The following is an 11,246-nucleotide window of genomic DNA, read 5'->3' on the forward strand; positions in this document are numbered from 1 at the left end:
CTCACCCCTATGAGAGTCCATCTGCTGCAGAAAATGTGAAGGCACTAGGACCAGAGAGCCCTTTCCTGCTATTTGCTTGGGAAACAAAGCCTTCCCTCCTCCCAAGTTGAAAGAAATAAAGGAGTCTGAACTAATCAAAACCTGCAAGCCTGCTGGTGGAGCTTCAGCTTGTCAGTGATGCAACTCAGCGGAGTGAGTAACGGCTTCGAGCTTTGCAGAAAATGAGAGAGGGAGAGAAACAGAGACAGAAACACAAAGAGAAAGAAAGAAAGGCATTAACCTGGCCAGGAGTCAAACAGGTGCATGGAGCCCGAACGCTGAGAAGAGTGTCTGACAAATATAGGATCCAACTGTGTGTGCCTCTGTGGGTCTACTTCTTTATTTATGGGGGAGGGGGCGCAGGGGCAATGCCGTAGTATGTACTTTTGGGGTGTACTGAGAGATTTATTTTTTCTTATTCATGGAATTCATATGGTTGGCCAAGAGCCTTTAACTCGACTGGTCTGTTTGAAGCCTTTGTGGACACTTTCTGGCTTTCTATGATAAATTCTCTATGATAGGGGGTGACCAGGTTGTTTACTACATGTACTTCCACCATAAGCCACAGATTTTTGTGGTGCCTTTGGAATCGTAGATGTGTGAGACTGGGGCCGCCACACTGAGAGCAATAGCAGTACGCTACATAATTCATAGAAAGGTTGCCTCGGTCTTGAGTTGGCCGCTCAGAAGCCACACACTGACTTTTAAGATTCTTCCAGGCCTCACTGCACTTCAAATAACTAGTTTCTGATAAAGATCTTAAGTTTACAGGTCCTCTCCCTTGAAACTGGTTAGCTTGGACTTCGGGATTTAAAAGTCTTTAGAAATGGAGGGCTATGCCATAACTGTAATTTGGTTTACAGATAGATGTTAGGAAAAGAAAGGAATACAAGCGGAGGAAGGCCTGGCATAAGACCTTCAGGAGAAGGCCCTCATTATGAGACAGTGCCCACCAATGGGGATACAAGTCAGCAGGACTAAAACTGGGTGGCATTCGATATCATCTTAAGAAAATTATGCCATCTCTGATGGATTTTCAGTCTCCTGATCTAAAATGTTACAGTATTTGATAACCCCATAATTCAGAAGACCTGGTTTGCCCGTTGTCAAACCCTTGCCCACGTGCCTCTAATAGAGAGTAACTGTGAGCATACATAAAACAAACTTGGCCCATCCCGCAACCCCAACCCCAACCCTGCTTGGGAGTGGGATGTTTAGTTAAAGTGTGATCTTTACCTGAAATGCGCCTGGGCACGTCGGTGATGGCAGGAAGCCCAGTGCCCCGCGTGGAAGACAGCGGGGTGGTAGAGTGAATGGACGGGGACGTCATCTGGCTCAGGTAGGAGGGGTAAGACTGGTCATAAGACCACGGTGGGGAAGATTGTGCCTGCCTGGGGTCTGGGAAAAAGAAGAGAAATCTTTAGTATACCAAATGCTGTGGCCATAGAACATTCAACCCAAACTTAGAAAGGACAAAGCAAAAAAAAAAAAAAGGAAAATACATAAGGTCTATTTATTTCCTACAACCCCACCCTCTCAGGCCCTGTACAGCACAACGATTTCTAGACTTTGAGTCTCTATGAAAGTAACAAAATGAATCACGCATAAGGACTACTCGTCTCTCTGTCCCACATAAATATTTCTATTTGGAACGTCTACTAGTCATTTAGAAAACAATCTGTTTCAGTTGTCTTTATAAAGCTGAATTCCATTTTATTTATTTTCTGTATTTTCTAATATTACTCCAATGAATATGCATTACGTAATTTTTTTAAGTTAGAAAAAAATTTTTAACAATTAACTTAGATAAAGAATAGATGCCTTTTACTGTTGCATATCCAGCTACTATCTTTCAGATGTAGTTTTTGGGTTTTAAAGTGCATGATTCCATGGTTCTAACACAGTTCACTTTCTTTCCAGGTGAGTCAATGGCATGGCACCTTTTAGCATGGGGGTCAGGAGGTTGAGGGTAAAGATGAGAACACAGGTGGCAGGCAGCATGTAAGAACCGAATGGAGGGGAGCTGGTTATATTATTCTCATGGTAAAGTTACTCCAGAAAACAACTTTTAAGATAAGACAAAATGTAATTTCAAAGTCAACTACCATTAAGAACTGAAAAGTTTCATCACCCTCTGGACAATAAGAAAATGACCCAAAATAGGAGAACAGGGAAATATCTTTAATCCTATTGGAATCTGTTTTAAAAATGTCACGTTTGGAATGTGACCTAGCGTTACCTACAGTCACTATAATAATAAAAATAATGGGCTGCCGGCTTGTTAGGATGAGCAGTAACAAAGTCTCCTGAGGTATTCTATGGCATTTCCTGGGGCACAAACTCAAATAAAGGCCAAGCAGATTCATCAAAAGAGCTTCAGTCTCCATTTAAAAAAAAAAAAAGGTAAATTTGCTTTATGTTCCCAGGGCGGAAAAAGTGTGTATTTCAAACTGTTCGGTTCTTACTTGAGGGCTGAACCAACAAAATCATAAGCAAATTTCTCTTAACATTCCTTCTGCTAATTTTTTTTTTTTTTTTTTATGGAATGCTTCACAAATTTGCGTGTCACTCTTGCGGAGGGCCATGCTAATCTTCTCCATATCGTTCCAATTTAGTATATGTGCTGCCGAAGCAAGCACTTCTTTTGCTAATTTTAAAATTGTTTGTTAATTTTTAAAATTCTAATATATCAGGCCATTCACAAGACTACTTTGTGTGTTAGAATATCCATGGGCTTTGGAATGCTCAGAATTAGGCTCAAGTTCTGAGATTTCTACTTGCTAGCTATGTAATCTTGGGTTAATTATTCAGTGACTCTGAGCCTCACTTTCCTCATCCATAAAAGGGGATAGGGAAGTAATAATATCTAAATCACAGGGATGTGAGAATTACATGAGAAAACTATGAAGAGAGGACTAGCATAGAAGGCATTCATTCAATAAATATTAACTCTTGGTGACACAGGGATAATCCCATGGTTAAAACACACCTGAATTGGAATTAATACATTTGTAATAGGTTTAAAATTATTCTCACATCACCTATCAGCCTCTGAATATGAAAAGCTCAATTTTCAAAAGCTATCAATATATTTGAACGGTCAATTCAGGTTTATCTCTAAAAATAAAAATGAGACCAATAAGACATGGATTTTTCTGAAATGATTCCTCTTTTAAAGGCTCTCAAGTTTTTCTATACAGTCAAAGCCATTTAGTTTCAGCTATTTCTTGTTTATTTGTTCAATTCAGAAATAATTTATTTAAAGACTGTCTAAATAGGACATACTTTCCTTGAGTCGAAATAATTAAATACATCTGGATATTTATCTGATGTTTACTATATCAACAAATATATAGAAAAATTTCATCCAATTCAACTTTAAGGAACATTTACCTGAGTTTGTAATTTGAGCAAAAGTATAGTACTGTAAATGGTTACCATAAATTTTTCTTTCAGAAATCTAAAGGATACTTGATCATTAAAGTAATGAACTTTTGTACTTTCAAATGTTCAAGGCTGAGATTGTATAGATTGGCAACATTTCAAATCTGAGTGAGTGGTCCTTGTTATACATCTGATACTGACTTCCTTGCTTTAACCATTAATGTAATTCACTATTCAGAGAAATGGTAAATGATCTTCAGATGGAAAAAGATGCATTATTTACAGCACCAGAAGCAATCTCATAAAGGCAAAGCCTTCTTTCAAGCAACATTTTCAAAAGACAAAAAGGACAAGAAACACATAGCTAAGTGAATTGGGGATACAGGATTCAAATTGGGATTTGAGTTCTAATCTAACTTGACCAGATGATTTCCGGAGCAAGTAGTTTAACCTGTGTGTCCATTCCTCTACTGTAATGTGTTGTTACCAGTAGTATAGGGGGCTCTCTGCCCCAAAATGGGGAAAAATACAAAGAAATGTAAAGAATGACTAACATTATAAAAGTTAAACACAATGCAAAGGAATTAGGGAACTTGGATGTAAGATACAGCCTTTTGGTTCTCTTTATGCAGAGAAACAGCCCAGTACAGGGGAAACAAGTAAGTTTTCTAATGAGAGGATCTGGGTTGGAGTCCAGCTCTGCTGTTTCTAAGCTGTATGACCTCAGTTGTGTTAGCTGACTCTGACCCTTAGTTTCCTCATCTGGAATATGAGAAAGAATAATATGGTAAAGTGAATACAGCAAAGTGGTCATATGTACTTGGCTGGGCAGACAAGCCTAGGCTTGAATCATAGCTCCCCATTGTGCTACCAAGTCATTTAAATTTGGGGAGCCTCAATGGCTCATCTGTAACATGGGAATGATACTTATTAGTGTTGTTGTGAGCATTGCATGAACTAGGCTTTATCTGGTGAGTTATCTGGAACTCTTGGCAATATTAAGTATATAATAAATAATAGTGACTATTGTTATCTGTAAAATGAATATAATAATAGCTACTATCATTTTGTTTACAAAATTAGTTGAGATAATATAAGTAAAAACATTTGGATAATTGTAAAGTACTATATTAACACTTATTCTCTTTAGGAGCTCACATCATCAGGGACCTGCTGTATGATATGCAGCATATTTCTTCATGTTGCTGAGCTTTGATTTCCTCATCTGGAAAATGGGTATGATAACACTAGCTCAGGAAACTGTATAAGGATTAAATAATATACAGTGAATGTAAATCACTATTATTACTCAAAAAATTAAAAATCTGACTCTAAACTATTCAGGGTGGCTGGGCTGTCTAGTGTTATTCTTGAAGACTTTCAAGATCATATTCAGCACAATTCAGTATGATGCCTTGCACACAGCCAGGTGCTCAATAAACAACCACTGAATGAAGTTTTCAGGATGGCTTGAGTGAATAATGGAATTTTACTATAAATTAGTAATTAGTCATTCTCTAACCTCTCCTTAGGCTATACAAGAAGTTATTTCAGTGAGGTTTTAGCTTTTACATAAACTTCCTGACTGCCAGAATATATACCAGAACAATCTATTAAAGGATAGTTTTGCTTTTAGAGGAGGTCCTTCCTGAAGATATCCAAGATTAGCAAAAATAACTTCTTACTATCCCTAAACAAAGAGAAGATCTCTCTTTGTTTTTTTTTTTTTTGTCTCTCAGAGGACAGGCTGCAGTCCAGACAATCTCATTCAAGGTCACCATCCTAAGATTCTATGATAATTACCTACTTAAGGAGAGAGAGTTACTAAAGAAAACTAAAACACAAGAATTGCCATACAGGGTTCACTAATGTCATATAAGTACTTTTAATAGGAACAGTAATATTTTTCTTATTAATTTCAAGTACAGTATATTGGTTAGACATTTATATAATTTGTGAAACAATTCCCCTGATTATCTTCCCTCTGGCTCTATACACAGCCGTTACCTTACTGCTGTCTGCATTCCCCATGACATGCTCCTTATCCCCGTGACCATCTATCAACTATTAATTTGTAATAGGGACAGTAATCTTTTAAGAAAAATTTTTTCAATTACATTTGACACACAATATTATATTATTTTCAGGTGTACAACATAGTGGTTTGACATTTATATACTTACGGAGTGATAGACCCATAACTAGAGTTATCTGACACAATAAATAGATATTACAATATCATCGACTATATTTTCTATGCAGGACAGCAACCTAAAAAACAAGTAATGGTCTCCAAACACATCAGGCCTTCCCTAATTCGTCTGCAGGAGCCATCATCAACCCTAGCTCTACCATTTCTGGCCTGCGTGATGTTGGACAAATTATATAACCTGAGCTTCAAATTCCCTAATCTGTTTAATAGGGATAAATAGGAAGACTTCCTCACTAAATTTGTCATGAAGATTAAATGAGATAATGTAGTAAAGAACTGAGCACACAGAAAGAATCCAATAAATGTTCACCACTGTTAAAAACTCTACCTTTACTGAACTTTCATTCTCTATCTATGTTTCTAGCCCATAAACTCTTACTCTAGCAGAGGACAATTTTTAGAAAGCTTCCTGTAGTTTTGAAGTCCAATATTTGTGGAATATATCTGTGTTGGTCATGTCAATACCCTTTATAATCATTTAACCTTAATCATGTCCCTTCTTAATTTTGGTTTCCCAGACCAAGAAATCCTAATCTGTTTTAGTGTATTTTCTAATACTCTACACTTTAAATTTTTTTGAAATTTTTGTGGGGAAAAATAGCTATAAACTATCTTGATCCTAAATGTCCAATCACCAAGAAAATATAATCCTATCATAAACATATAATTACAGCACATTTGCTTTCTTGTGGACAATTATTAATGCTTACGGTAAAGTTAACTTAACTTGATCTCATAAACAATTTCTGAACTCAACTTCCTGAAGAAATCCGAGACTTCTGAGATTCACTCTTAACTTGGATGACTCAGAGCAGGTGACAGATGTTTTTTAGGCATCGCCAATCACTCCTAAGGTTATTAATAGGGAAGAGTACAGGGCCCATTTCTGAGACAAATCTATTAATTAATCACTAACGGACAAGAAATTGTCATCTCAGCCTCAGGTCCCACAGAACTATTTAATCCATTGCTTCACTATACCCTATCCAGATTTATGTTGAACAGTTTGTCTTTTCAAGTCTGCAGAAAAGGAAAATGACATGTCCCACCACTCTAACATAAATAAGAATATCCTTGACTTTTGTGTCTCGGAGGATAGAGGTGCCAATAACAGTCTTGATATTACATCCTGGGTGACCTATAATTACCTATAAGCACTCACAAATTTTCAGAAGATAGCCAAACTCTATTTCATAGAAATTTTCAAAAGAGATGAAAACTGCTTTTGGACTTTAAATATTTTTATGGTGTTTTAAAAACTATAATTCATTATTTTTAGAAGGCTATCTTCAGAAACAGTATCAATATTATTTTTGTTACTAAATGATAGAAGTTAAAAATATCGACGTTTTTATATAGATATTACAATTTAAAAACAAAACCTTTGGTGCTAGGTATTTTTATGTGTACATACTCTTTAGTGCTTGGGAAAGCTACAATATTAAATATCACATGAGCGTTTAAATAGGAATCCACCCCTATTTCTTTCCAAACTTCTCTCCTAGAACCTAAAAAGGGAGTTTTAAAGGGAATTTGTAATCAAATTTGACCTGTAACAAGCCCGAGAAAGAAAATCAGGTCTTTCCTATACTATTGTACTCACAGGCGGGATGTGACTAATCAAAATGACTAAATGGGAAAGAAGAGAAAGAAGCAGAAGACCTAGGGCAGAGCAAAGCTCCTAGACACACTGGAAATGAAGCCAATGATAAAACAGTCCCGAGTTCTAACTGGGAAAGTATACTAAGAATTACTGCCAGGCATGGAAGGTCAGACCATTTGTTGGATACCTCAGATCTGCAACAGCACACTTCCAGAAGAAATTGTGGTTTCCTTCATGAGTAGATCAACTCTAGCTACCATGAGTTCAGGTTCAACAAAAAAGAACCAGTTATTTGACATAAGGAATCCCTTCAGCATTCATTCCAACTGAGGCAAAGTCTGTCACAGGCATAGCTACTACCAAAACTGCATGGTATCACTCTATATAGCTTGTAGTTTAAAAAGATACCAGAAGTCCAGAGCCTGCATGCCCTTTTCAGTTTCTCTCCCAACTCACTAAGTTGAGGGCAAGGCTCTTACTTAACTGTACCTTTCTCATCTACAAAGTACAAATGGTCATTACTGCCATATTAACAGGGCTTTAGAGAGCGGGGGAAAGGAGTTTTTACATGCTGTTCTGGTGCATCAGCAAATTATCAATTTTTATTATGATAAACAGCTTCTGTATGCCTACGTGGCAATGTGGTGGTCTAAGAGACAGATAAGAAACAAAAGACATTTCTTGCCTTGAAAAAGCTTATATAACCGGTTGGGAAAGTAAGACTAATGGATACAAAATAATTAATTAAAAAAAGTTCAAAGCATATATTTGTGTTTTTAAAGAGATATAAAGAGAGAAATGAACCATGGAGCACCAACGTCAGAGTGGACTTTAAAAGTTCTCCTTCTACGGTGGTGTTCCTTCAGCTTAGGCTACTTGGAGATCGGTTGCCATTTGCTTTCTATTCTATGAACCTCCAAAACATAAAAGTACAGGAGGTAACACACCCAGGGGATGATCAAAAATGCTAATTGGGGGAGGAGTGGCTCACATGATCCAATTTGTCTTTGCATGAGGCAAAAATGGAGACAAGCATTTATTTAATCCTGTGGATATGAGGAAAGCACGCTCTCTTCTTTGAGTTAAACTATAGCTTCTGAAGTTAATAATTGGTATGGGGAAAAGGAAGGAGTGGTCATGCATTTCCTAAAATGATAAGTAAAGAGTCATGGGCTCTAAGAGTATTTATATTTTCAAACGACTGCATAATTGAACTCTAAATACTTGGGGTCAAATTTCATATCTGCATAATTGAACTCTAAACACTTGAGGTCTTATTATTATGACCCCAAAGAAGGAGGAGGGAAGATGGTTAGAATAAAGGTACCCTAGGAAAATGAACTGATTCTGGGGAGACATGTAGAAATCTTTTCTTAATGAGTTTGAAGAGGGGGAAGGCAGAATGGTCAGAGAGCTTTATAAAAGCTTAGTGAAAGATATGCAAGGGAATTCAGTGGTTGCTCTTACCAGGCCTCCTTTTGTAAACACTTTGGTTAAACATGTGTGGGTGTGAAGAAGGGCTTGCTTTCCTATGAATCACTCACAACAAGGCACACCATGGACATGGCGCTGAACTTCATGCAGAGATGGGAGGAAACAACTCAACAGGGGCAAAGCCTGAACCAGCACACAAAAGGCTTCTTCCTGTTTGTGCTGCCAGCAGGCTTCTGTATAAGGTGACCACAACAGCAATTGATTTCTGCCAAAGCTCAGTGCGTCTACAGTGAGTACCTGCTGTATTTGAGGAGTAGAATGCAATCAGAGGGACCCCCCCTGCCTCTTATCCTCTGCTCATTTTTTCCCTAATCAGTACTCAAAACAGGCTGTGGAGACTTCAAATATTTATTGAGAAAACTGGAGTATTTAAAATGAACCATATGCAGAGTCTACTAGTTTAAGATTATGCCTCTCAATTGCTACCACAGTCAAGTAAAGTCAATAATCTCAACGGAGAGAGGCAGGTTTACAATTTCTTATCCTAAACTATTTCTGTCATATTACTGTCATTCATAATACAAAAAGAATCACATTCATACATAAATTTCCACTTCAAAACAATTTACACTAAATACTAAATATTAAATTCTATGTCTTCTCTAATAACTCTTTTAGCTAGACTTGATTTTTGAATAAACTTTCTGTTTTTCTTCACTAAAAGGAACTACAGTCTCGAAAAAAAAACAGGTTCTTCCAAGCGTAGCATGAGCTCTGGATTGGAGGCTTTGGCACTAACTGTGCAAGTTGTGCACAAATAATTTACCTTCTCTGAGTCTCACTGTTTTCGTTTGTAAGATGAGAATAGATGGGTTTTATCTCTAAGGTGTTTTCTAGCTATGAAATACTATGATTCTAACTACTCAGAAAAATAGGCTCCCTACTCTCAGTCCTTTCAGGAAATTGTAATTGCAACTTATGCTATTAAAGTCACGTTGAGCTGATTTGGGGTGGTTATGAAATGCAGCTGACAAGTGCTGACACTCATGGCACCTCCCAACTCAGAGGGTTTTGGCTCATGTCAGCAGAGAAGACACCAAGAGCAGGATTTTGATTCCCCGTCGTATTCCCACCAGAAGCTTTCTCAAACTAACCAAGGTGGCTACCTGCATCATTTGGCAGAAGACCAACCCAACTGATTCATGAAGCTTTAGACTGAAATTTGAGGGGAAAAACAGCAAATGGTTTGGATAAAACTAAACGCTATGTAAGGAGCACCAGGCACGACAACAGGTTATATTACAATACAAATAATAGGAAAAGAGGAAATTAATAAGTCTTAAGAGACAACAACTGGGAAGAGAATGAGAAATGACACATATAGCCTAAGATGTCAGATCCAAGTAAAAAATGTTAGAAGAAAAACCAGAAGGAAGTTGAATTATTAGGACAAGGTAATGAGAAGCTTCTTTTAAGTATTATCAACTTTTGGCTGAATGGAACTCGTAACTGTCTTACAGAAAATTAGGGGATTTTTCTATTTAAAAGAAAAACCTAATAGAAGAAACAAGAGGCTATACCACATGTCACACATAACCTGACCTCAGCCTTGGCATATCCTAGACCTCAACGGTAAAGCCAGCAGAGAGAGGGGAATAAATTACAAACAGGTAGCACCAGAATTTGAGATATAACTGGGATGTGGTACTTGCCAGCAGAAGTGACCCTTCGCTTAAATCACAATATTGAAGTGAGTATAGCAAATTCAGGTTTAAATCAGTTTGCTATCGACATCCACTGTGTCAGGTATAGTAGTTTGATATCAACATCCAAGGTGTTACAGAAGGTCTCAGGCATGGTGATTCCTGTTGTCAGATGAATGGTGGTATCTGTGGTTCTAAGAATTGTCTCCCAATCATTCATTCATCCATTCATTCATTTAAAAAATATGTATTGAGTGCCTACTCTGACACCGTGCTAGGTACTAGGGATATTAATGGTAAAGACAGACCTAATCCCTGCCCTTATAGAGTTTTCAGTTTGCTGGAGAAGACTGACATTAACTAATCATACAACTGTGGTAAGTGTTAAAAAGGAGATATCCTTGGAACCATAAGAATGTACAGTGGAGCACTGCAACCATGCTTGGGGGTCAGAGAAGGTTTCTCTAGTGGTATGATAATTAAGCCAAGAACTCATTGACAAGCAGAAGTTTAGTAGATAAATAGGTGCGGGTAAGAGAAATTAAGGCAAGGCCAACAGCATGTATTAAGTTCTTAGGACAGAAGCAGTATGTTTTTTGGAGGGGAGCCAGCAGGGGGGAGTTGACAAAGCCAATGTGGTTGGATTACTGACAAAAGGTTCAAAATAGTGTGAGATGAGACTGGAGAGCAAGCAAAGAGGAGTCAGGATATGCAGAACCGGCTGAACACGCTGGAGGTGTTGGTCTTCATCCTAGTGCAACAGAAGGTCACTGAGGCGTTTTTATGGTATGACATAATCAGGTATGCATGTTTAAAATCTTCCTCTGACAGCATCATAATAGCAACGGGGCAGAAGTATAGTCTATGACTC

General features: G+C 37.6%; 1 protein-coding gene and 1 non-coding gene across 8 annotated transcripts in view; both read right to left on the minus strand.

Annotated features, from left to right (window-relative positions):
• Positions 1-11,246, minus strand: part of RUNX2 (runt related transcription factor 2) — a 224,687-nt gene that overhangs the window by 133,470 nt on the left and 79,971 nt on the right. For 6 of the 7 annotated variants that reach the window (XM_025042939.1, XM_025042938.1, XM_025042940.1 and 3 more), the window contains one exon: positions 1,276-1,437. In XM_025042939.1, coding sequence (XP_024898707.1) covers positions 1,276-1,437 — 162 coding nt within the window. Of the gene's footprint in view, positions 1-38; positions 211-1,275; positions 1,438-11,246 lie in introns of those variants that run through there. The other variant, XM_025042941.1, reaches the window with a different exon arrangement.
• LOC112474656 lies at positions 2,574-2,678 on the minus strand. The gene has a single exon (XR_003044514.1). It is a non-coding gene; the product is annotated as a U6 spliceosomal RNA (small nuclear RNA).

This window comes from Pteropus alecto, unplaced genomic scaffold, assembly GCF_000325575.1.
Source record: "Pteropus alecto unplaced genomic scaffold, ASM32557v1 scaffold7, whole genome shotgun sequence".
In the NCBI taxonomy this organism is placed as follows: domain Eukaryota; kingdom Metazoa; phylum Chordata; class Mammalia; order Chiroptera; family Pteropodidae; genus Pteropus; species Pteropus alecto.